General features: G+C 39.2%; 3 protein-coding genes across 9 annotated transcripts; all 3 read left to right on the plus strand.

Moving 5' to 3' along the window:
* The first annotated feature begins 527 nt into the window (after positions 1-527).
* On the plus strand, positions 528-6,133 carry srsf1a (serine and arginine rich splicing factor 1a). 2 transcript variants are annotated; one of them, XR_013294084.1, is made up of 5 exons: positions 528-983; positions 2,929-3,134; positions 3,960-4,132; positions 4,326-5,430; positions 5,705-6,133. XR_013294084.1 is itself a non-coding variant. In XM_077565643.1 (4 exons), exons 1-4 carry the CDS (start codon positions 796-798, stop codon positions 4,533-4,535), a joined length of 777 nt encoding a protein of 258 aa, XP_077421769.1. In that variant the 5' UTR covers positions 528-795; the 3' UTR covers positions 4,536-6,133. The 2 variants fall into 2 exon arrangements, 1 of the variants encoding a protein (XP_077421769.1); XM_077565643.1 differs by having other exon boundaries at positions 4,326-6,133.
* A 327-nt stretch (positions 6,134-6,460) lies between these two features.
* On the plus strand, positions 6,461-9,316 carry dynll2a (dynein, light chain, LC8-type 2a). Its single transcript, XM_077565646.1, has 3 exons — positions 6,461-6,655; positions 7,045-7,220; positions 7,641-9,316. The coding sequence occupies exons 2-3, from the start codon at positions 7,089-7,091 to the stop codon at positions 7,776-7,778; spliced, it is 270 nt and encodes an 89-aa protein (XP_077421772.1). The 5' UTR covers positions 6,461-6,655; positions 7,045-7,088; the 3' UTR covers positions 7,779-9,316.
* Positions 9,317-9,940: 624 nt separating this feature from the next.
* LOC144051971 (uncharacterized) lies at positions 9,941-23,670 on the plus strand. Of its 6 annotated transcripts, none has more exons than XR_013294089.1 (5): positions 9,941-10,018; positions 12,065-12,203; positions 17,465-17,658; positions 18,874-18,922; positions 19,040-19,909. XR_013294089.1 is itself a non-coding variant. In XM_077565644.1 (5 exons), exons 2-5 carry the CDS (start codon positions 12,188-12,190, stop codon positions 23,592-23,594), a joined length of 303 nt encoding a protein of 100 aa, XP_077421770.1. In that variant the 5' UTR covers positions 10,104-10,150; positions 12,065-12,187; the 3' UTR covers positions 23,595-23,670. The 6 variants fall into 6 exon arrangements, 1 of the variants encoding a protein (XP_077421770.1); XR_013294087.1 differs by having other exon boundaries at positions 17,503-17,658; XR_013294086.1 differs by lacking the exon at positions 9,941-10,018 and adding an exon at positions 10,033-10,094 and having other exon boundaries at positions 17,503-17,658.
* Positions 23,671-23,887: the final 217 nt, after the last annotated feature.

Consider the following 23,887-nt stretch of genomic DNA (forward strand, 5'->3'; position numbering starts at 1 on the left):
ATGTCATTTTGAGGTTGCTTTTCAAACAAACCGAATTTTGATGGAGTTATAACAAAGATTATTTGATATTAGTTTTGAAAAAACTTGATACAATATGAAAGAAGCAAACAACAAAATAAAAATGGGATACAAGTGTAATAAAATCACCCAAGGCCAGAGGATTAATACATTACAAAAGCTACTACAAAATCAAAATAAATAAAAATCAAAATAATAAAAAAAATTGTATATATCACCGGGAGGACTGCCTAATAATAATAAGCACGTCTTTCTAACTGCTTTTTAAAAATGTCGAGTGAAAATTAAGTGCTTAAATCAGACGGAAATAAATTACAAAATTTGTCATTCAATGATGAATCGAATCAAATGTTCAAATGAATACTGATAAATAACAATTCACTTAAACTAATGTGTCAATACTCTTTTATAACAAATAAATAAGTTGCCCGTGGACGCGGCGGACTACTTTACGTTACGCGGATGTAGTTGAGTTTCTGAGCCACACTGGAACTTCGGTGAGTGGCGGAGGGAAAAAGTAAGAAGGCTTCCTTGGTGGCAAAGAGAGGCTGAGGCGAGGCAAGAATTTCTAGTAACTCGTAAAGCGCAAAGTAAAACGAAACAACCCGACGGAGCGTGACCAACCATATCGTTCCTTGCGGGGAATTGAACGCATTTTCCCCGCTCGTGGCGGCATATCCAGTAGGAATTTTATTTTATTTATTCAAACCCGTCCAGCGGCAGCAGCAGAAGAAGTAGTAGTAGCAGCAGCAGCGAACTAGCCCCCATCCACAAACGATGTCTGGCGTTGTGCGAGGCCCGGCGGGGAACAACGATTGCCGAATTTACGTGGGCAACCTCCCGCCTGATATCCGCACCAAAGACGTGGAGGAGGTCTTCTACAAGTACGGCACAATTCGAGACATCGACCTAAAAAACCGCAGAGGAGGACCGCCGTTCGCTTTTATTGAGTTCGAAGATCCAAGGTAAGGCGCTCTGATAGCTTAGCTTAAGGCTTTTTCATTCAGTAAACCGCCATTTTGTGGCTAAATGCTATCATTTGTTTTCGCGGGCCGAAACAACACATTTGCACAGTTTTACTGGAATTGGACTATTTTTTTTTGTATATTGTGTCTTACTACTGCGTAATTGCCAAAATAATGTTTAACTTATTGACATGGTATCTGTAAAAGATACCAACGTGTGTGCTTAGAAGTTGTTTCTCTTTGTGTTGATTCTCAGTCTCCCAGGTAATGGTAACCCGTAAAGGTTGAATTGAGGCAACTTGACTCTTCCTCATTGTTTTAGTTAGTTATTGTGATAAGATATGACTTGGGAAATTATGCTACTACACCAACAACTTATTTGTAAAATAGATGCCCCCCCCCCACCCCCCCAAAAAAATGTGCACAACTTTTATACCAGCCTAGCTCTTTGTTTAGTGATTAGCATTAAATTGGCCATTTACAAATAGGAAATTCTCCATGGGCATAATTGGGAATAAACCAGAAATGTTTTACTTAAAGCTACTGGACGTAGAATATTCAATTTCGAATCGCTACTGCCACCTGCTGACGAAAAATGAAACTGCACGTACCGTTCTTCACATACACACCACGCACATTACGTCACATCCGCAGACAGTGCGTGAGAAATTCTAACCCGAATCCAGTCTGAAAACTATTGGCCAGACGCTTGCAGGAGTACCCATTGTGAACAGATAAGGTAAAAAGCTTGTTGTAAAGTTATTTTGGGGGAAAAAAGTTCCATATTGCAACTTTAAATGAAAGCTTGATTATCCTAATTAAAAGTAGTTGTGGAAATTTGCCAAATTCTTGATTAAAACAACCACATTTCTCATTTCATCTTACTTTAATAGATCATGTCGATTGTTGGTAAATGGTGTGCGACATGATTCAAGGATGCTGCTACATTTTGTGCAATAGTTTTTTTTTGCCGTGACCGGCAACTGGCCACCTACCGTCAATCGCTAGAGAACTGCCAATTCTGCGCCAGTGAATGTGTATCAGCTTGTTTTGTGTTGGATAGAGGGGTTGCCCCAAAAATATTGCGTCACGGGTTCAAATCCCGCTCTGTACCATTTATTTTATTTTAATATATTTATGGAGTATTTTTTTTATTTTTTTTTTTTACTATGTTTCTATTTCTTGCAGCCAATCCTAAATTGTAAACGCGCCATTTTGTTTCTTGTGTTTATTGAAGAATTGATGCCGTATTTGCCACATTTAACTATTATTGCTGCCGCGCTGTAGTTTGATTTGCACGCAGTTGCTGAATTATCCACAGTTAAAGCCGCCGAAGGCGCGATTGTTGCATTTTAAGACATAAAGTTTGTTCTACTACCTGATAAGCCTGTTCTGAGTGTTAGGGTTAGCTAATAACAGCTTGTTTTTGGTGGCAAAGCAAAACGTAAACTTTGTGAAAAGTGACAGAACGGGGTTAAGCGAGGCAGGAACCACGCACAGTGCATGACTACGCTGAAATAACCTATTCACGGCCAATCTTCTTTGATCAATCAATTAATTTCCCTTTTGTTTTTGTGAGCTGAAATTTTCCTTTTACACGCAAACAAGCTTCAGGTGCGTCGCCGCTTGAGTGAAGTAAAAAAGAAATGGAATTAAAGCAATTAAGGTACTTTAATGCACTCACATGTGGGCAAGAAGAGCCATTAATTTTGCCGAGAAGACTTATAACAAAACAAAATGTTGTTCACTCCCATCAATTCCCATGGAAAATTCCCATTTTGGATTATTTACAAATGTCCTCAATTTAACTTCCCATGGAAATATACCCAAAATGTTCCAGAAATTGTCCAACTCTCTGCAACCCATCCATCATTCAAAATGGACGAATACACGATTTTAATGCTCTCATTTCCATTGTGACGCGCATCTTCCGTTTCGTGCGCAGGGATGCCGGAGATGCCGTCTACGGCCGGGACGGATACGACTACGACGGCTACCGGCTGCGTGTCGAGTTCCCCCGGAGCGGCAGGGGGTCCAGAGGCAGCAGCTTCAGCGGGGCCGGTGGTGGTGGCGGCGGTGGCGGCGGCGGAGCCCCCAGAGGCCGATACGGGCCCCCATCCAGACGCTCTGAGTACAGGGTGGTTGTGTCGGGTAAGCCTGCTGCATTTTTGTTCTGTTTTAATTTATTTTTTGGTCTAAAAGCAACTTGTCGTTTATATGTGCTACTGCTGTATATTCTTAGTCGTATTAATCAAATAAAGCGAGTGCATGTTCAGGACATCTTTGAAGAGCTTTGGTTTGAGGTGAAAACCATTGTGTGTCTGTGAGACGTTGATGAGTGGCAGCAGCACTAGGACAACCCACAGAAGTATTTGAGGCCAAACAACTTTGATGCTAAAAAAAAGCACAGCGCGTTTTGTTGCTACCGCAGATGTGACAAATCCGCATCGGTATGAATATCCGAGAACAATAGGATGCGCACAGAACTGAATACAAAGGAAACTGAATGATCCCAGGGGCTTAACTTTTTTTTTGTAACTTTACAAGTATAACAAAACTAAACAACAATCATACATTTGGCCATCAATTTCACATTACAGAAAAATAAAATACAGTAATTATTATTTTTTTTAAATATACAGCAATGGTTCAAGAGTCACTTTTTTGATTTTTAAACACAATTTATTTTTCCCAAAACAGAATTAATGTTTCCATTTTTTGGTTTGAAAAGAAGGTAATTATCTCCATACTTTCAATTGTGTTCATAATACTTATCCAATCATTAAAACCCTAACGCTGGAAAAACACTAGCGTTTCCGTTTCTGTTAAGTTAGCGGTTCGAGCCGGTGAAGCGCTGAGCCAAATGGCATTCCGAGCTCCGGGAACCAATTACTGTAATATCCGCATTCGGACATCATTCATATATCACACAGTCAGCATCATGGTGAGATGATGGGGGCCATCTTGTGTGTTCAGGGCTCCCCCAGAGTGGCAGCTGGCAGGACCTGAAGGACCACATGCGCGAGGCGGGCGATGTGTGCTACGCAGACGTGTACCGGGACGGCACCGGCGTTGTAGAGTTTGTGCGCAAGGAAGACATGACCTATGCCGTCCGAAAGCTGGACAACTCCAAATTCCGCTCGCATGAGGTATGTTGTTAGCGCTTTGGTCTCTTGGCACTGTGGATTTGTGTGCGTGTGCCATGTGAGGTGAGTACCGCTTTCCGGCCACGCTCCCCACACACACACACACACACACACACACCACCTGTTCCTCACCCTCTCCCCCCTCCAAATCGGCACCCTTCCACCTACAATGTGCAGTTCTCTTGTGTGCCGCCAGGGAGAGACGGCGTACGTTCGCGTGAAATTAGACGGTCCCCGCAGCCCGAGTTACGGACGATCCCGCTCCCGCAGCCGCGGCAGCCGGAGCAGGAGCCGCAGTCGCACCCCCAGCCGCAGCCGGAGCCGCAGCGACTCCCGAGGACGCGGACGGGCGTCGCCACGCTACTCGCCGAGACACAGCTGCTCTCGATCCCGATCACGCTCCTAGAAAATCTGGTGGCGTTGTGCCCTTTTTGACCTCCCTCCCGCCCAGTGATGTAACTAGGGTTGCAAAGGGGTAGGGAATTTCCGGCATGTTTCCGGAACATTTCCAGTAAATTGTCATGGAAAGTTAAGCTGGGGAATTTTTGGAAAAGGTATTGTTGACGAACTTAAATGTTAATGTTTTGTCATAAGCAGATGTTCATGCTTTCTTTCATGAAGTTGTAAACAATTTCTAGTCATTAAAAAAAAAAAAAAAAAAACAGTAATTCAATTTTACTCGCCTCCCAGCCGTTTTAAACAATCCAGGATGCGGATGCAATTTGTGCAATCTAAAAAAAAAAGGGCCAATTAAAAAAAATTAATGGGGAGTTCGCAGATAATGTTCTTATTTCTTGTGTATCAAATTGGAGACTTTAGAAAGGGAGAGAAGACTGAATCCCCTCTCTGTCCCACCCACACTGATTGCAAGCTACAATTCCCACAAATTCCCGTTTATTCCCATGAAAACTTTGAGAGAGAGAAACCCTCACAAAACCTGAATTTTGCAACCCTAGATATAACCCCAACACCATTTTTTTAACCTCTATTTTTTGTCCTTGTACAGTAGATGAATTTGGTATGTAGTTGTACACCCCCTCCCTCCCTTTTCTTCCCTTCTCGCCCCAAAAATGTTGAGCCACACAATGTTTTTTGCAAGTTTTAGGAGGGGGAAAAAAAAAAGGAAAAATGGCTTGTCATAGGATATTTGGACAGAGACACCAACGCTTTAACTATATTTTACCTTGTGTCTTCCTTTAGACTTCAGAAGAGAAGGATTAAAGTGATTTGGAATAAAAACCCATTGTGGTGGAGCACATTTCATTTGTATGGTCAGGATAGGACATCAAATGGAGGCCATGGTATGCTTCACATTCCGTCAATCATGTCATTGCTTTATTCTTGTTGTCGTGCATGTCATAGATTTGAAACACGCCTCTTTGGCCTGTTACAGACAAAAAGTGTTGTGATGTAAATGTAACATCTTTGCTGTCATCTGTAAATGAAAACTCTGACTTGATGCACCATGTTAGGGATTTTTTTCCCTGCTCGCTCGCATTTTTTTTTTTTTTGCCCCAAATTTGTATACGTTCTGTTCTAACGGTCTGCCTCTGATTTTCTTCCTGGTATTTCAAGGTTTTGATTGGAGAGGAGTGGCTCAGTGGATCGCAATCCTTTGGAGCTGGATCGATTTTTAGGAAAGGGATTATAGGCAAGGATGGATGCTCGGGAACGGGATCAGTTTTCCAGGATTTCCCAGCAAAATTTTCAGAACTAATTAACGGGGGACCTCCCGGAGCAACATTTTTCTTTACTTTTTAATTTTTTTAAATAGCCTGCCACCTGCCTATCTTTTATAAAGTTTTTCAGTGATAATGGCGAGAAAATTGACGAGAGCAAAACAGAGGACCAGGAAGTTGGATCAAAGGATGGAATCGTAGATGCCTGGTATGCGGGAAAATTTGGGGAGGGTTTCATATGGGGTACTAGTTTGAATGTTGATTTCTTTGCTTAATCAATCCTTTTTTTCTTCTAGCATTTTCAATAAAAACACTTTACAAACGACCCAAAATGCCTCTTTGATTTTGTTTGTGCCATAAGCAAGTAATGTATGGAGAAACGAGCTAGCACACAGATGGAGAAGACCGTTTTAAATATATGTTTTTTTTGTTGCAGCACGGTGTTAATATTTACTTAAATTTAAACATATTAAAACGATTCAATTGTAGAATTAACGCAATTTAATGGGGAAAAAATGATATGTGAAAATACTGTTTTTACGCCACGGGCGAATGTTGCATTGTGGGAGGAAATAAGATGCCGGCATAGAGGGGCTGCTGAAAAACGCCTGCACAGCGCGGGGAGGCGGTGACTCTGGCCAATAGGAAGCCGCAACTCGCAACGGAGGGGCAGGGCGGTCCAGCGGAACAAGCGAGAGTAGAGCGCAAACGTACCTTTCTACAACAAGCTCATTGCGCCTTAAAAAGAACAAAAATTGAACAGCAATTAGAAGCAAGAACATCTTGACAAACTTGCCCAGCTCCATTAACGTTTGCGAGACTCCGTTTCCTTTAGTCTCATACAAAGGTAAGATCCTATTGTGATTTATTTGAAGGGTTGGACTGAAATGAATGTCTTGTTTAGTATTTGACGTTTTTCTTACAAAACGTGTAACTCGTGAAATACGTGAATAATGGTATTTTTGAAAATGGCGAATACCGAATGTGCTTCTCTGCGGAATTGATTTGGCGAAGTAATGTCACTCCACCTGTATCAAGTTTCCCCAAGTCATGTCTGTGACGCGTTAAAAAAATAAGTTGTAAAACGCATGAACGACTCCATCGGCTATATTATTAGCTAGGCTACATGTAATTCGGCCGTGCGTATCGTCTTGCGTTTGAATGACATGTCATTAATGCTTGTGTGTGTTGATTCGCGCTCCGTCACAATGTGCGTGCTCCCTCTTCCCCATACAGGCTCCATCAACCTCCTGCTCTTCTTCCTCATCCTCGTCTTCGTCATGACTGACAGGAAGGCCGTCATCAAAAACGCAGACATGTCCGAGGACATGCAGCAGGACGCCGTGGACTGCGCCACGCAGGCCATGGAGAAGTATAACATCGAGAAGGACATCGCAGCCTACATCAAGAAGGTGACTGAAGGGACGCAGTTACTTTTCAAGGAAGTCAAAGAAAGAAAATATGCCTCAGTTACAACAGCATACAGCTATTAAAAAACATTTTTATTTTAGCATTATTTTTTCATCAGTGCATGACTACAGTAGACAGCAAATCTGAGGCTAGTTCTGTATGAATGAGGCTTTCATATCAAAATCTGCCACACACATTTTAGACTCATGCATATAGGAGAAAATAGCATTTGAAAAGCTGTTCACTGTAACTGATGCACACCAGTGCTACTAAGACTCATTCATATAGAAGACATGTATAATTGCTGTCCACTTTAATGCCTGGTGCACAACATTAGTACTCCTACATATGGAAGAAAACAGCTTTTGAACAGCTGTATATTGTGACTGTTCCTTATATTCCTCTTTTGGTGTTTTTGTCAGGAATTTGACAAGAAGTACAACCCCACTTGGCACTGCATCGTGGGCCGGAACTTCGGCAGCTACGTGACTCACGAGACCAAACATTTCATTTACTTCTACTTGGGCCAAGTCGCCATCTTGCTCTTCAAGTCGGGCTGAGACCTTTCTTCCCCGACCCCCCCCCTATTCCCCTTCCTTTTTTTTTTGTTCTGCTCCTCGAAGATATCCAAGGCTAACGCATCTCGTTCTCTAATAATAATGACAACATAACGTAATGATGCAGCGCTGCATGGGCGACAACTTTATTTCGTATGTACGTCTAAGTGAGATGACTTATCGGTTGCCAGTTCAACGCAACTCACACTTTTAGTTTTTGTTATTATTAAATTCCGAGGTGTTGGCATGTTAAAATGGTGGCCCCTGATTGTGCAACAAAGGGAAGGCTGTAGAACGTAGCAATTTTCATTTCAAGTTTGATTAACGTGGTTGTTAGTAATCCAGTTGCAACATCGTCACAATTATCGCTAATTTGTTTACATGAAGAAGAAGAAGAAGAAAAAAAAAAGGAGATGAGGTTGTTGAACATAATCATTAATGCCAATTTTCATCTAAGTTTCATTTGAAGATTGTTGATGAACATACTGACACTGATCTTTATTGGTCACATTTGTTCTTCACATCTTAGTAATTAGCGCTAATTTGTTTATTTAAATAAGAAATGTTGGGAAGTTTAGATGTGTTCTACCAAATGGTATGAGCATAAAGATTTGCGCTAAGCCGTTAACTTTTCCTTTAATAACCAAAACAAAAATGCTCCAATTTCTTAGATAATGTCTAAACTTTTCTAATTTCCTTAGACTTTTGTTCATTTAACATAGCTGGTAACAGTTGTTCATCGTTGTCTTACAAAAAAACATAACGATTAGCGCCAATTTGTTAATTCTATAAAAAAATGTTTAAAAGTTTGGATTGCTTTTACCACATTTTTTCATTCCTTTGAAGGTTGCGGATACACATGATCAATAGATTTCATTTTCAGTGTATCAAAATATTTGCTACATCTTAAAAGTTAAACGCTAATTTGTTTATTTGGCAGAAGCTATTGGAACTTTTAATTTCCCCACAATGTGAAAAAAAGAATGTTCTCGAGCGCTTTCGTTTGTCTCCACATACATCAGCATTGTTGAACTAGCCTGTTGCAAGATTTTTTATGTTCATGCATGTTTTGCAAACAAATAGCACAATTACATTCTCTTTCGTTATGTATGCTAACAAAACAATCGCACACTACATATTGGATATAGCCCATAACATTGTTTTCAGTTTAAAACGTCTGCAGCTAGCTTGCGTCAGGTGCTCATGTGGTCTTAACATTATGCCGCATTTTAGTTGTGTCTGCAAAAACCAAGCATTTTGACTTTGTATGTCTGTCGTCGTATCTGAATTCCGACTTTTCCCCTACAATGTTAACACAAGCTAAATGTTAGCTCTGACTGTGATTTTTTTTTTTTTTTTTTCTTCAAAAGGGAAGTCTTCCTATTGTCGTTGTCACTGTTGTAAATATTGGAGCTGCTCCTCGCACAAAGCGCATCCGGCTTGAGAACAGTCAGTCGATCATCATTTACAGTTAGCTGTTGCTAAAAACCAAAACAGCATAGAAAACACAAGGAAATAAAAAATAATTGTTGACTAATAAACTGGTCTATTGCGTATTATTGTTATCGTAAGCCTGTATCCCACTGAGGGATGAACGTTTGCGAGTGCTGGCGAAGGTAGCAAATGTATGCTTCCGTCAGGGTTCGTTCAATGTTTGCTAAACTTTCGCCTAGTGTTTTAATAGAAAAAAACCCCATTAAAACTAGGTGAACGTTTGCGAAGTTAAACAAACCCTGACAAGAAATAAATAGTTGCTAGTGTTGCAAACATTTGCCTCCCCCAATAGCTTAGCCTTGGCTTCTTATGGTCTGCCTTAGCAAAGCAATGCAAACAAGACGATTGTTTCATACGTGGATTATTAACGATGTTAAACTCATTTAAAAAAAAAAAAAAAAAAGTTCAATTTAGCAGAAAGCCAAACTATTTGCCAATAGGCTTAGCAACAAGGGAGTTGTTATAAATGGTGGATTAAAACTAAAGTATCTTTACAATCAAAGTTGTTTAAAGTAGGAAAAAGTCACCATTTTAGCCAATTACCTTATAACCATAGCTTAACCAATGGACTGGCAAGATAGGATGTCCAAAGACTGCTGACGTTCATCAATCGCTAATGCTAAATGCTATCTTGGTTGAGTGTTCAACAGTGCTAAGCAAGTCAATGCACTCACCATTATCCAACCTTTTTTTGGTTCGGTCCCAACAGCTACTGGAAGCTGGCTGTGCTGTTTATCTCGCAGTGGATAGTAAGTACTACATTTCCCATGATTCTTAGATGCGAAAATAGGAAGTAGTTCTAGTTCCGTTCAACGCACCTGCTACGTAAGTTCATCCTGCCACTGATTCGATGCAAATGAGAGCGCAAACTGAATTTGGAAGTAAATTGATTAAATTAATTTAACATTTAAATTTCCCTTGAATGGGTTTACCTATGAATCACTATGACAACGGAGTGATTAACGTGCACATAGCAAAAAACACAGGACGCGACGCGGGTATAATGGGGAGAAAATCCGCTTTGACGTGTGACCCAAGGCTCAAAATTGGATGATACTTTGTTGTTGCCATTAGCTTAGCATAGTCTACCGAGGCTATTGCTATCAAAGATAGATAAGAAATGTCTTAATCCTTTCTTTTCATAAACCAACAGGTTTGGATTAATTTAACGTTTTCCATCAGAAAACCAATAGTTTGCGGAAGCTAGCTAGCCTAGCTTATCATAGTTTTTCTGGGCCTAATTTATTGCAAGAATAGGCTTAAAATCTTCTAAATGTTTGTATAGCTACTAATTAGTTAACATTTGTCTGTCTTAATGTAGTATTTTCCTGGGTTAAAAAAGAAAAAGACTATCCTCTTTTTCAAGACTGGCAACCAATAGTTTTCCATTAGTTTTTCTAATGGAAAACTAACACTGTACTTGGCTTATCCAATTAGTTTAGTATTAGCAGCCTTTGCTTGCCTAGCGCAACAGATTCTAGTCATCGTCCAAATGACCGATTTCTGAGTTCCCAGGAAAACATCACAAGTGAGTAAAGGATGACAGTGGGCCTATTTGAGTACAACAAATGAATCAAAACGTTGAAAGGGTCAACGGAAGAGGAAATGCCAAGTTAAACAAATGCCAACGCATGTGTGGGTAAAACAGCTAATTGCATCAATTAACTAGTCAGTATGCATGTCGTTTACTTGCTGGGGGCATTAGTGGTAATCAGGAGCACAACTGATTCATTTTTGTTTAATTATTTATTTTTTTTAAATGAAAAACAATCATGAAACTAGAAAAAGAAGTAGTAGTTTTGTTTGAATGTTGTAATTAATTCTTGAAAAGTAAAACTTGCTTCTCATCTTGTTAAAACCTAAATACAAAAGTATGCTTTTTTGTGCAATTTAAAGTTTGACTTATCTTGTAATATGCAATGTTTTTGTCTGTTTGTGATGTGACAACTGAAAAAAAAACTACTTTAATCTCGTAATGTCCACTTTAAATATCACAATCTTACAAAGCGTTATTCCCGTAATACAGTGGTGTCCAAACTCGGTCCTCGGGGGCCGGTAGTCCCGCAGGTTTTGGAGGTTTCCCTGCTCCAACGCACCTGTTTCAATCAACAGGATTGTTATCAGGCTTAGTAGAGCTTGCTGATGAGCTTCAGCTGTGTTGGAGGAGAGAAATATCCAAAACCTGCGGGACTACCGGCCCCCGAGGACCGAGTTTGGACACCACTGCCGTAATAAAATATAAAATGTGTGTGTTATAGTCTATCTATGCAGCTCTGAATTCTGACCACAAGAGGGCAGCTTTGTCTGTCACCCACAGTCCATTTACTCCAAAGTGTAGTGAGACCTTACACACAGTAAATAAATAGTGTTTATACACTCTGTGAGGGCCACATAGTTTTTCAAAATGGTAAAAAAAAAAACGCCCCGTGGACATTAACATTAACAAATGACTGTAATTAATTAGTAAATGTATGTCTTTCTTAAAATAATAATTATATGCTACCATAAAAATAAAACATACTTGCATACACGCACATTAGTGACTAATGCACAACTTTGACATCATAACTCATATATCCCAAAAGCTTTTTTGAGTAGCTGTCCACTGTCATGAGGATTTTTGAAGTGTTATTACAATATGGTAAAATAGAAAATATATAACACATTATTTAGTTAGTTATGCTTGATAGACGTCATACAAATCTCACTCAAAGGTCAATGGACGACCTATTATAACTTAATAGTCGATGATCGTATCTGAATGTATGTATGTGTGTTTTTGTCCTTGTGTGTAGGGCACCCAGAGGGGGTTGGCGGGGGCGAGACTATCGAGGCATGCTTCATAAATGACGCCCTCCCTACCCCGGTCTGCTTTGCTGCACCATGGAGCAAGTCTCTGAGGCCGAGGCGGTCACCCCATGCGGTTTCGCTCAGGTGCGGTATCGCTCACATGCCATTAGGCTCATTAATGGAGCCATTCAACAGATTAAGGAAGGAACCGAAGGGCCCCAGTTTAGAAGACATTTGCATTGTCGCAATGTCTTGTTGACTTTTCATTGTTATTGAGACACCAAAACATGGGTCTTTCCAGAACGAAAGGACAATTTAGGTACCATCATTTTTGGAAAAACAAACCTTTTATCTGCTATTTTTTGTTATGTTTAAAAAATAAAGTATAAATGGTAATAAATCATCATATTATCAGCACAACAATCACTGGTACATTTTTGATGAAATATTTACTTGGTCATATGCTGTATTTTATTTTATTATTTACAATTTCTCAAATCAACCCTGTCTACCTGAGGGCAGTATAATACAGACATGCAGATATATGAAAGACAAATGGCTGAAAAGCGTTGAAAAAATTTGGAAAAACAGAAGCGAGGACTTAAATTAGATCTGGAGCAGTTATTTGATAATGTCATTTCTGCTGAGTCATGTAACACATTTTATTCTCTCCTTCAAGAGGGTTATAAAGATTTTAGTAACAGTGGCAACGTATGTTAAGAGACCCAACTTCGGAGTGTTTCAAATGTAAAACGTCTGTGATTAAACAATTGCCACTCAAACAGCACAAATTCAATATAAAATCCTCTTACCAAGGGGCTTATTTTCCTTCAAATTTTAAAAGGAGAAAAAAAACAATCTAATGGCATTTTCAAGCAGATTTCCAATTAACCAATCACAAATCTGTAGCTTGGCGGAGGTAGCAAGTGTCTTTTTGGCCAAAGCCAATGTTGTGCGGGCCTCTCGTAAAGCTTTATGGCTTTATGTTACCCAACATCACATGCCTGCCTGCGGTGCCGCGATAGGTCGGAAGATAAGAACACAATGTCACCCGCAATGCGATGTCAGAACCGGTGAATGAGTTTTTTTAAGGTGACATTTTGAAAGAAAACAAGCTTTTCTCTTGACATTGTCAGAGGAGAGGACAGATAATGTAACTATATAGAGACATATTCTTTATCCTCTGCGAAGAATGTACCCCGCCTACTGCCATAAAACAGCTGGGATTGACTAAAAAAAAGAGGTTCTGATAATGGATGGATGGCGCTTTGATTTGTGATGAATGCACGGTATCGTCTGCATTTATTGATTTTTCCCATGTCCTGATTACCCTGTTAGAAATGAGCTCGCAGCAAAGATGCGTGCGCTGTTCTTTTTCTTCTTCTTCTATTATTTAACCCACATAAATGCCAATCTCATGCACAGCAAGTCAATTTCTGCGTTTGCAATATCAAGCACTGCGTGCGCTTTGACCGCCTCGTTTTTCAAGGGAATGAGGGGAGCCGCTTCGATTGGCTGGGAGTCGGCTCCCTTCCATCCCACTTTATGCGCTCGTCAAGCCAAATAGCAAAAGAAAGAAAACTTCACCCACGTGTAGTTAGACTGCGCTTTTCACTAGACTTGCACTGGGCATGAAAATCGGGCCCATTGAATTGATAGCATAAAAGATTTTCATCGGGCTAGATGATCAAGTCGGATATAGTGTAGTATAATTGACAATAAAGTTTTGTACTGACCAGTTTTTCTTTTTTACATAAATATCCATACTTCACCTTAAGTACCAAGTAAGTGTGAGTACGTTTTCTGCATCTGAGTGCTTGTATAAATCATGTGTTTATGATAAGTGGATGATCTTATCCTTGACAGCAGCGGGATTACGAGTAGATGAGATTATGAGGTGATGAGGTGATGGTCCATAAAGGGTTCGGCTCAGATAAGAAAGCTTTTGTTTGAGGGAGGGGAGGAAGACTTCAGATCGCTTTCTTGACTTCCAACAGACTACGGAAAAAACAAAACACATGCTATGATTTTGTGATCCAATGTACTGTACATATGTTGACATATTTGTTGAGTGTTGTGTGTCACATGTGCTATCAGCTCGAACCATAAAAAGATGGCGGCCCCATGAAAGAAAGTCGTTTTTGTACCTTTGGACCCTTACTCCGGCTGTGTTGGGAACTCACTTCCTATCCACCATACAATGGTGGTTAAACTTGGGAGTTGAATTCATTCCATAACTACGCTCGTAACTCAAATCATTTATATCTCAAATCAGGTTTCCCCTTTGAAATGAATAGAGATGTCATAATTGAACCGTTCCCTCTACCACGGAATTAAAAAATAAATGGTAGGTTCACTTGAACCTCCTTGAAGGAGGAAGTTACCTGCTAACGTGCTTTGAAAAATCTTTTCTAAGTTATTTATAGCTTGATTCACATTAAGCTAGCATTCATTTGCAAAGGTTGCGAATGTTGATTTCTCGTTAGGGTTCGCTCAAGGTCGCAACGTTCTCTAAACAGTTTTAATGGTTCGCTAAACAATTTCTTGCGATAAGAAAAAACAAAACATTAAGTATGTCCAAAAATCAGAAAGAACATTTGCCACTATTCATAAGTATGAGTGTCTCTCCTTTCTCAATTGGGGCGATCTTGCAAGGTAGCTGGAAAAGCCATTAGATGGGTGATACTGCCCTCTAATGGATTATCTGTGCAATGCATGTGTCAGATCATATACGTCAGGGTTTTAATGAGAAAAAAATATTATACTCATGAAATAGAGGGCTCAAAATCTCTTGCATATAATATGATACGTTTGGTTTAATAGGGTTAAATTAGTATTTGTTAGCTAAACTTCGCACACAATCAGTTGGATTTTTCCTAAGCTTAGCATTATTCATTTTAAATTAATTAATTAATTTTAATTGAATATTTTTTTTATTATATTTTGTTCCTTTTGTCTTGTAGTCATTTTACTTAAGATTTAAATGTTTTTGTTGTGGAAACTTTGCTGCTATTCATGCATCATTTGTAGTTGTTTAGCGCTTAATCCAATTAAGATAACTAGCATTTATTCATGCAGGAGGAAATCCTCTGGTTCTGGTGAGTATGCATTATCCATCATGTTGTTTTATATCCTCATTTATAAAACACTGGTTCTTATAAAGTTCTTGTATTTTTGAGCTGCATAGTTAGATTTTAATTCTTAATTTTAGCTATGCATCTTTTATGAGCCCTTGAAATAATCAATGGAATTTAAAAAAGAAGACGCTCAAAACTCAAGACAGAGCGTTGCAGGTGGTGTCAGACAGGTAAATAATGGTCTATAGATTGCCCCCAAGTGCCATAAAAGTGACTTTTTTATTTGATTGCTTTTTAGTCTGTCCCTGACTCTAGTCAAGGTTTATTTAAAGACAAAGGACATGGCGAGGTATGTGTTGTGTTGGAAAGGTCACGCAGGGGTAAGTCGCACAGGTAGGGGACACGGACACGGACACGGGCGGTGGGACTGTGCAGTCACCATGTTCTCAATCTACAAACTGGATGTGCATGAGTGGCCCTAGCCAAGCCGCCTAATGGCCCCCAATTATAGTTTCTCTGTCCTCCACAAAGCAGCCAGTGTTGCGTAACCCCACACTCCCCCAATAAGTCTTCCCCACCAGCCCATAGCAACAAATGACATGCTAAGAAAGCCATGGACACCAGCGCTAATGGCTAGTTTGTCTAGTTTTGGAAAATTCAGCCTCTGAAGGCGGTTTGAGTTAGCATCTTGACATCTGGTTTTCATATCTTTCATGAGTAGATCCATTAAAAAAAAGGCTTGAGGAGCCTGCCTGAAAAGACAGAGTCAGGAAGGCTTCCATTTTGGTTTTAGGTCGCCATTTTAGGGTTTGATGATTGAACTCGGTGGGTTGGGGCCTTAATGTGCTGGTGGGCTACTCAAAGATGTGCATGTGAATTAATTTTCAGGATGAGCAGAGGTGCGTGGAGGCTGAGGGACAGAGTCCACTGGAAGAAAGGTGCTGGCTTGTGTCTGGGAGGGCCTGAGTGTTATATGTGCCCATCTGAGTTTGAAAGAAATGAGAATTGTCATCTTCAGGAAGTAGACATGTCCCGGGCTCTACGTTTGTGACTGACTAAGGCGGAAGAGTGACAAAATTTTCTTAAATTTATTTTAAATCTCAACGTTACAACCTGTGTAACGCTGGTGTGGCGGCTGTAGAGCGCCTCGTTGTTGCGGTGTGATCTATTCCTGCTCCCACGCTCTCACTTTGTTCATCATTTCAGGTTTTTGTGTGGCAGACTGTTGTCACGCTTTGGCAAGTTTTCAAACTGTGCTCGTTTTTCAGGCTTTTGTGTAGCAAGTTAACGTTTGTTTCACTCTAACAGAAATTGGGTGAAAAATAACACAATTTGACCCAACTTGTTGTTTTGAACTAGCAACCCATAAAAAAGAGGGTCATTTTGTTTAAAACAACCCAAACAATTGTGTCATTTTGTACAAATCAGTTACCTAAAATTGGGTTGTTCAGTGCAGAGCACCCCCAAAAATTGTGTGATTATGTTTAAAACAACCCCAAAATTGGGTTGTTTTGAATTTTCACATAACACTTTTTTTTTTTTGAAACACCTCCCAACATTTTTTTTATCGTATTGTGCTAAACAACCTAAAAAAATGGGTCATTTTGTTAAAAACAACCCAAAGAATTGGGTCATTTAGGGCAAAACAACCCAAAGGTTTGGGTAATTTTTTAAAGGGGAAGTCAACCCATTTTTTGGGGGACAATACTATGTTCAATGTAGCCCCAATAGTCTAAATATGGTATTTTGGTTAATATTACATTAGTGGAATATGAGTTAAGCAGCAAAATCCAGCCGTTTTTATCCATCTCAGGGGGCGGCCATTTTGCCACTTGCCGAAGATGACATAAATGTTGCTCAGGTCTCAGGTAACAACCAATCACAGCACTGCTTCAGAAAACAGGTGAGCTCTGATTGGTTGTTGCATGAGCCCTGAGCAACTGTGATGTCATCTTCTTCATCTTCATCTTGCAAGTGGCAAAACGGCTGCCCCCTAAGATGGATAAAAACAGCTGGATTTTGCTTCATAACTCATATTCCAAAAATGTAATAATAATCAGCATGTCACATATAACATATTATTGTCAAGCAATATTTAAGGTTGACTTCCACTTTAAAACAACCCCAACAATTGGGTTGCTTTGTACAAAACAACCCAGAAAGTTTGATCAAATTTATCCAAGTAGTGGATCGGTCCATTTTTGACCCAGATTGTGTTAATTTTGACCCATGTGTTTTTAGTGTTCCATCTGTGTTTTGTTAGGCTTTTTTTTGTGGTGTAAATATGTTACGCTTTTTGTCACTTCTATAACTCTGTGCTCTTTTTAGACCTTCAAACCCCCAAATCACCAAAAACTTGTCAACAGATCATTTTGTCGACGTGTCAGGTGTCATCCCTCACACTTGAACCGCTCATCTTCCTCGCCCACTCCTCGCCTGCTGTTTGCCCTTCACGTCCATCATCACCTTCATCATCGACGCATCCCGAAAAAAAACTGAACTTTGAGCAGCCGCCGATGCCGGTGAGTGTCGCCAATTGTCCGTTTAAAGAGTAACAGACACTCGACTGGATTGGAGAGATTAGACAGTGAACGTGAGCGGACGACGCTTAGGACGCCACACCGGGACAGGACAGACGTTGCGGTCCAGTGAGTGTGAGGCCATTTGTCTTCACTCATGAAATAATAGATAACTGCGGTTTGCACATTAGGTGGCGCCGGGCCAGAATCTTAATCATTCTGTAACTGACTTGAATAAACGCACACACAACAAGTTGATTCAAGAGGATTATATTCCATGTCAAAATTATAACATTTATCAATCTAATGAAGGTTTGGGCCATTTTGGTTTAAATTTACATTTCAAACTACTACTGTACTAAATTGAATATGTAAAGTAGTTAATAGTGAAAAAATTATATATAGAGAATTGAGTAGTCGGAAAGAATAGTCAGCAACGTTCAAAATCTAATCAGTGCAAAAAAACAAAACAAAAAAAACAACCTTTGGCACATTTGAGCGGATGCATATCTTTATGATCTACAATCGCACTTTTTTTTAGCTTTGAATATTGACAATGACAGCGCTTAGATGGCCCACATCGATCTGCGTATGACGAGGAGGAAATGTGCTGATTCCTCCATGGTCAGGTTAAATATTAACCATCAACACCGAACAAGAAAGACGGAAATAAAATTTAAAAAAAAAACGAGGCTAGGCTGCTACTTGAGATAACCTGCTACTGCGTCTTGTCGCACCAATGGCTGACAGAAAGAATAATCTCCACACACTAAAGGTCGACGCGGCTACCGTCACATTTTTCTGCTTATTGGACATTTTATGGGCCAAAATAAAAAGAGACGCTTTGCTCGTAAATTTAATTGAGGCCGAGAAATATGTCAGTGACTGCTTTGTTACACATACACACACACACACACTAAAAGAAGAAGGTAAAGGTAAGCATGAAACAATAATTTTAGGAAAAAACAGTATCTTAGTAATAATTCCAATTTCTTTTGCGTAAAAAAAAATAAAGTTAAATAAAGCTAAATAAAATCAAATTCAAGTCAGAGAACTAGAGTGGGCCGGCTCCCTGTTTGTCATTTTTAATTTGCAATTTTTTGCAATAATTTGAAAAGAAGACGTTTCCAAATGAATACTGGTCTAAGTCGAAGTTTATTTCCATTGTTGACATATAGGGGGCAGTCCTTTATTACTATCAACATTTTTTTTTATCAGTGCAACACTGGGCCAGCAAACCAGAAAGTGAGCTTCAATGACTCAGAAAGTAAGTCATGCTTTACCTTCTGTGCACATCAGTGTAACTAAATGTTATGAATCATTATTCATGTGATATTATACCCAACTTTTGAAGTCTAATCCTTGTATGTTTCCTTTCTTTCAGTAGTATCCAATCTATGAAATTGAAAATGATGAAAGTGCAAGCAATATAGTCCGGTATGAATATCCAATGTGATCCAAGTTCGAAATGCCAAAATCTGAGGAAAATCCCAATTTGTATGAAAATAAGTGTTGTGAAAAAGCAATTGAGATCACCAACATAAAAATCCTCCGGATTTTACTGCAACCATAAAACTTGACCCACTATAATTCTCGACAGCTACGATTTACATTCATCAGATAAACTGATTCAAAAAATAGACGGGATGGAAATTCCGACTTGGTTAACGTGATTATTGCAGGACTGGCTAGTTAATGGACTTTTCTGTTGCTAGGATGAAAATCTTGACACTGCTACATTTTCCTTTTACCGTTCACCTGTGACAGTCGGATTATTTGGAGCTTCCCGCTCCCTCCTTTCCTTCCCCGTGCATCTCGTGCTCGTGTTTTTCTTTGTGAGAAAAGTCATTACCTGCTCGGCTTCCTCGGCCGCTTAACGCTGGGTTCACGGCGCGGCTCATTAATGCGGCAGCACGCACGCACGCCGTTAGCGCCACGTTAGCACCACGCTAGCAGCCCGCCACGGATGGAATGTTCTGGACAAACATTGCATGCTAAAGGCCACTCAAAATCTATATGACAACATTTGACATTGAATTTTCTGTATTTGTTCTTAATATTATGAAATATTAAATGTTGTTTTTGTTGAGTAGGCAAACTTTTGTACTCTCGGGCCACATTTGGGTTTTAAAGTTCAAATGTGCATGGAAAATATATACACAGTTTGTTTTAAATGCTAAATGCTAAATGTATCTGTTTTTATTTTTGTAAATTTCTTTTGATCTCATATAAATTCTGTAATAATTCATTCTAATTTTTGAATATTCAATTATGTATTCCTACCAAATTGTTTCATTTAAAATGTTATCAAATAAAAATAAAAAAGTCAAATGAATAATGATTGTAAATCTTTGAAAATACATAAACAAACCAGTAAACAAAAATAATAAATAAATAAAAATTATACTAGTAAAAAATCTAAATGTGTAAGAAATTAATGAATAATGATAGAAATTCCAACAAATAATAGTAATAATAATAATGATGGATGCGTCCTAGAAAATACAGTAATTTGACGTCATTGGATTGTGCAAGTGTTTATTCCCTGTGGTGCACTAGGGGGCAGCAGTGAGTTCAGCCACAGAACCATCCAAAAAGCTTCTTAGTTCATAACAAAAGATGACTGTATTGTACTGCACCGTTTCTGTACTGTACTCCACTAGCACAAAACTATGCAAAGTTTGAGCTTATGACAGTTTCACCGGCTGCATGCAAATCTCAATCCTCACTCATGGGTAACCGAGCAACACATTTGAATGTGCAGCTACTTGCATCATATGTACATTTTTATCCCTCCTTTATTTAACCAGTTGAAAAAAGTGACTTGACCAGGGTTGAAGCATCACAGATGATGATGATGAAATTACGGAAGTTATATTATAAATTACGGGGGAATAAAAGATAAAAACACTTTAAAATGTATACAAAAAAAGAGGAACCACATTAATAATTATCCACAACAAGCTCATGAATCTTTTAGGACTTATATGAGAAAATACCAGGATTATTGCAAATACACTTTACTTTGAACACTACTTAAATATTATCAACAGAAAAATAATAACAACAACAATAGTTAAAAAAAATGTTAGTAATAAAATTTAAAGTCAGAATTTAATGTATAGTTGTTGTTGTTGTTTTTTTAATAATCATATTCACATTAATGTGAACAATGACCTGTCCCTGTTAAGTTACACTGAATTGTTTTTATTTTTGGCTCACATTTATTATTTCTTGAAAAATCTATCCTGTAAAATTTGTAAACATAAATAACATATTTTATTTATTTTTGTTTCATACTTTTCTATTTATCTTTTCAACATAATTTTTTTTTTTTGGGGGGGGGGGGATTTTATTTAAAATTGAATTCATTCTTATGGTGCTTGCATTGTTTTTTTACTACAAGCAAGCTTGAATAAAATTGAGCCACCAACAACTGTAATGGGCTAAATCAATTTCTTCATTTTCATTTTATTAATTAATTTATGCTAAGTACCAAAATGAATAAAATACATACTTCAAATCTAAATGACAAAAATGGAGTTAGCCCACTCAAATTCTCAGTGGCTCAATTGTTCAGTGCGAGCCAGTTTTGTCTCAAGGGCATGGGTGCAGGTGTACCTAATGTCGTGTCCCGCCTTAGCAGTGCGTCTAGTCACGGTGAAACCAAAGCAGCAACATGGAAGCGTGACAAAGTGCTTCTCGCTTCCATCCCTGAGTCAATATTGACCAGCGGCCAGCACGCAGGAGAGAGTGGCGGAGTTTGGCGGTAGGGGGGGGGTCCCAGTGAGGCTGTCCAAAAAATAGTGTCCAGTCCACGACAAATGGCAATTTGTACAGTAGTTGTAAAAAAAAAAACAATCTGTTAGTTCCAGGTTTGTCCGCTGTTGTTAACAAGCACTATGGCGCAATCAACAGGCAGAATCTGGTCCGCGTGTTCTGGGTTATGCCTACATGGCGGCCATGTTGGCAGGTTGCAACTTTCCCATTAAAGGAAATAGAAAGCATGGACATCATCATCAATATGAAATGTGTCTATCATAAGTAGCCATACCTGAATAGACAGGAAGTCTGCCATCTTGTCTTAAAGCCTCCATTTTAGGGTCATTTCCGGGGACCCTCTACAAAAAGAAAGTTGTCCTTGAGATTTTGTTTCATTACCAAACGTGACACATTCAGTCTTTGAAACGAGTTTAACTAAGCAACATGAAATTCGGGCATGGTCGTAAGGAGCCATGCCCAAAAACAGGAAGCCTGCCATTTTGGTTTGAAACGGCCATTTTAAGGTTATTTTGGCAATTTCCAGGAGTACCGTACCTAAAAAATGGGCTACGCTTAGTGGGTTGAGGTGGTGTCAAAGCCCCCCAAAAGGCAATTTAGTTGGCAGAATGTGAGCAATCATTATGCATGTATGCTCTTGTGACATATTGTTCAGCATTATGACTCAGAAAGTTCAAAGCTGATGCGATGTGACTCAATTTAAGAAAAGAAAAGGGCAGGAAATGCTCAATCCTTGACCACACACACACACAAACTTTGTACAGAGCAAATACATCTAAGCGACTTTCAAGTCTTGGGCCTGATTCCAATCTGCGCGCACACACACACACACACACACACACACATTTTGTTGTGTTGACAGAGCGCACACGTCGCGGCCCACAAGATCGGTCGCCTCAGGGCTCAGCGTAGCCAAAGATCACTGACAGGTCATGTTTAGGAATCGGGAGGAGCACTTGGATGCCAACCTCCTCCATCACTTTCCTCCGGAAAAAAAAAAAGCCTCTTGTGTGTCAGAAGATTCAAATTTGGTCGCAATCAGATCAAATCTCAAGAACACATTCATATTTGAATGAAATTCGAAATGGCCAAAATGATCCTACTGTAAAATCAGTCAAAAATGGCAGACTTGCTGTGTGTTTTTAGACTTTTTTTTTTTGTGGGTCTACTTTATGATGGACAACCTTACCAATTTTCATGTTGCTAAGTCAAACTGGCTTCAGGGGCAGACTTTTTTCCCCCCCCCGTTTTTATTCCTGGGGCCAACCGAACTTGTCAGATTGTTAGAAACCCTGGAGATGAGCCCAAAATGTCTGACGTTTTTTTGTGGTTCTGTTTATGATAGACAAGCCTACCAAATTTCATGTTGCTCAGTGAAACTGGCTTTGGGAGGATGATGACTTTGAAGGAGCCAGAGTGGCTAAAATCAAAATGGCAGACTTCCTGTGCCTTCTCAGGCATAGCTTTTCTTGAGATATTTTTTTTTATAAGTTTTTTCATTCCTACCAAATTTCATGCTCCTAAACACACCTGGATTTGTTTTTTTTGTTGTTTTTTTTAAAATTCCAGGCGATGATGAAACCAAGTTTGTCTTTGGAGAACCTCTGTAAATTAGCCTAAAATGGCAGTTTCAAAGCAAATTTTTTGGGGGGTGGGGTGTCTTTTCAGATTCTTGTGACATTTTTGTGGGTCTACTCATGATATACCAAATTTCATTTTGCAAAGTCAAACTGGCTTTTGAAGCTGATTTTTTTTTTCCTTTAATTGCTCTGCTTTCACTGGCACAAATAGATGAACAGAGATGCATTATTTGGAGTAAATAAAGCATTTTTCTTGGAAATAAAATAATGAAAAAAAGTGAAATTGGATCATTTCCCACGCCCATGGGATAATCTCCCATGATTGTTGTAGGCGACCTGATGATTAAATCTCGTGAGCTTGTCTGGGATCAAAGTTGCTGCCAGTGTCGGAAGGCCGTGATGCAATCACAGCGCTTTATGGCACATAACAAGATGGCCGCCGCGTGATTTGCATGATTAATTGGGTTTTTGTGCGATCTTGACAACGACGACTGGGTCTTATCTTAGACTTTTACGAGGCGTTCTGTCCTCGCAGGAATCTTTTCCCTGGCTGCCACTCCCTGTTGTGTGCCTGAGTGAGTGGACAAAAGCTATCGAAACACAAAGAGGAGGTGCAGAAACTTTCTTTGCTTCCTGGAGGCAAGAAAGCAAAAAAAAAAAAAAAAAAAAAGTTCAAGTTGGATGACTAAAGGAGGAAAAAGTGATACGTGCAACCATTTCCATGATCAATGCCAATAAAGTTTTTTTTTTTCAGACATTGATGACAATATTAAAAATATATACTGAACAATTAAATACATTCACTTATTTTAAATTTGCACAATAATTGCACATTTAATAATTAAATAGATAAATACACACTTATAAATTAA

Source organism: Vanacampus margaritifer, chromosome 5 (genome assembly GCF_051991255.1).
Source record: "Vanacampus margaritifer isolate UIUO_Vmar chromosome 5, RoL_Vmar_1.0, whole genome shotgun sequence".
In the NCBI taxonomy this organism is placed as follows: domain Eukaryota; kingdom Metazoa; phylum Chordata; class Actinopteri; order Syngnathiformes; family Syngnathidae; genus Vanacampus; species Vanacampus margaritifer.

Excerpts from the sequence above, each read along its gene's own strand:
- srsf1a (XM_077565643.1), top strand. The coding sequence starts at position 796 with ATGTCTGGCGTTGTGCGAGGCCCGGCGGGGAACAACGATTGCCGAATT. Across the intron at positions 3,135-3,959 it reads GTACAGGGTGGTTGTGTCGG|GGCTCCCCCAGAGTGGCAGC; the intron begins GTAAGCCTGCTG and ends TTGTGTGTTCAG. Across the intron at positions 4,133-4,325 it reads CCAAATTCCGCTCGCATGAG|GGAGAGACGGCGTACGTTCG; the intron begins GTATGTTGTTAG and ends GTGTGCCGCCAG.
- dynll2a (XM_077565646.1), top strand. The coding sequence starts at position 7,089 with ATGACTGACAGGAAGGCCGTCATCAAAAACGCAGACATGTCCGAGGAC. Across the intron at positions 7,221-7,640 it reads TCGCAGCCTACATCAAGAAG|GAATTTGACAAGAAGTACAA; the intron begins GTGACTGAAGGG and ends TGTTTTTGTCAG.
- LOC144051971 (XM_077565644.1), top strand. Across the intron at positions 17,659-18,873 it reads TTGAGCAGCCGCCGATGCCG|TGCAACACTGGGCCAGCAAA; the intron begins GTGAGTGTCGCC and ends TTTTTTTATCAG. Across the intron at positions 18,923-23,550 it reads GAGCTTCAATGACTCAGAAA|GAATCTTTTCCCTGGCTGCC; the intron begins GTAAGTCATGCT and ends CTGTCCTCGCAG.